Source organism: Sinocyclocheilus rhinocerous, unplaced genomic scaffold, assembly GCF_001515625.1.
Source record: "Sinocyclocheilus rhinocerous isolate Xijiao unplaced genomic scaffold, SAMN03320098_v1.1 scaffold2077, whole genome shotgun sequence".
NCBI classification, from domain to species: domain Eukaryota; kingdom Metazoa; phylum Chordata; class Actinopteri; order Cypriniformes; family Cyprinidae; genus Sinocyclocheilus; species Sinocyclocheilus rhinocerous.
In genome coordinates this window covers 106597-108149 of record NW_015655567.1, presented here as the reverse complement: position 1 = coordinate 108149, position 1553 = coordinate 106597, and the positions used below count along the sequence as shown (strand labels likewise).

At 38.4% G+C, this 1553-nt stretch overlaps 1 protein-coding gene across 1 annotated transcript in view; it reads right to left on the bottom strand.

Annotated features, from left to right (window-relative positions):
* Positions 1–788, bottom strand: part of LOC107718455 (rap guanine nucleotide exchange factor 4-like) — a 103687-nt gene extending 102899 nt beyond the window's left edge. Inside the window, exon 1 of the mRNA XM_016525534.1 lies at positions 721–788. Within this exon, the coding sequence (XP_016381020.1) occupies positions 721–788 (68 nt within the window). The remainder of the gene's footprint in view (positions 1–720) is intronic.
* Positions 789–1553: the final 765 nt, after the last annotated feature.

The following is a 1553-nucleotide window of genomic DNA, read 5'->3' as shown; positions in this document are numbered from 1 at the left end:
ATGTGGTTGCCGCAGGCATCACAATATGGTAAGGGACGTAACATTTCCGTCACACGCTTGAGGTATTCGGCCAATCACAACGCACTGGATAGCTGTCCAATCACAGCACACCTTGCTTTTCAGAACAATGAGCTTTGTAAAAATTGACGCGTTTCAGAAAGGCGGGGCATAGAGGAGAAACAATAATGTATGGTATGTGGAAAATAATGTATTTTTTTAACCTTAAACCGCATTAACACATTTCATTACACCAAATACACAAAATAATGTTCTTTTTAGCAACATCATATGACCCCTTTAAGTTTGGTCTGGGTTACTAAAGCCCTTCATAGAAAGTGTCTCTTCATGCGTATGCAGTAAGCACTGCAGCACTGGTGACCTCCTCCAGGTGACAAACAACCCTTTACAAGCTACACTCAATACACTTCAGTTCACCAGCTACTATATTCACAATGAAAGCAGCGAAAGACGTGAAGCTTGCAATGAATCTGTCAACTGAAATCTATCGCACTGTGAATGAAATGCTGCATCTGAACACATGCATCAATCACACTGACTATGGCATTTGACATTTATGACATGAAACTTATATTCTGATGAGTGTTTAACAATGTCTTTTCCATGAGGCACTGATGTGTAAAAGATTGCTGAAGGTGGACCAGAACAACAACATTAGGACAGAAGAATTAAGTTTGTGCAGGGTATACGATGGTAGCCTACCTCTTATCCAGACAGATGATCCACTCAGCAGAAGCGGACGGGTGGCTGGAGGTGTGTGCCGCGACCATCTTCGGTGAAATCATGGGGTAAAATTACAGTTCGCATCGTCTGCACCTGATCATGAGCAGATGTGACTTTACTGAGAGCGATCGAGTTTGAGTCTGAGCGATGCTGCTGCCGCCCACACAGCTGACAGCGGGGAAACAGACCGGGGCTAGTTGTCACAAGCGCTGTTAAATTTGGAGTCAAAGGTACGTAGTCTACACACTTTCAACACGTAGTGCAAAACCATATTTTTTGTCTAAAATTCCAATATCATATAAACAAATTAGCATAATAAACCACAGTAACATACATTCAGACAAGAATCAACAACATTTAATGGACAGTTCACCTAAAAATGACAATCCAAAAATTCTGTCATCGTTTACTCATCGGAGTCGTTCCAAACCATAAGACTTTCGATCAACTTCGTAACACAATTAAGATATTTCTAATGAAACCTAATATATTTATTCCCCTCAACTCAAAGTCTGCAACAAAAAACTCTGACGATTCAAAAAATGTATAAACACTCAAAATGCAACAGAAAAGATGGCTTTATATGATTAACAGATATAATTCAGGCTTTTACCCTGTGAAGCCTGACATACGAAATAATAGTTGTAAAAAATTAGGGCTGTCAAACGATTATTTGCGAATAATCGCATCCAAAATAAAAGTTTGTGTTTACATAAATGTGTGTGTACTGTGTAGGCTATATTTATTATGTATGTATACATACACATGCATGTATATATTTAAGAAAAATATGTTATTTTTATATATAAAAT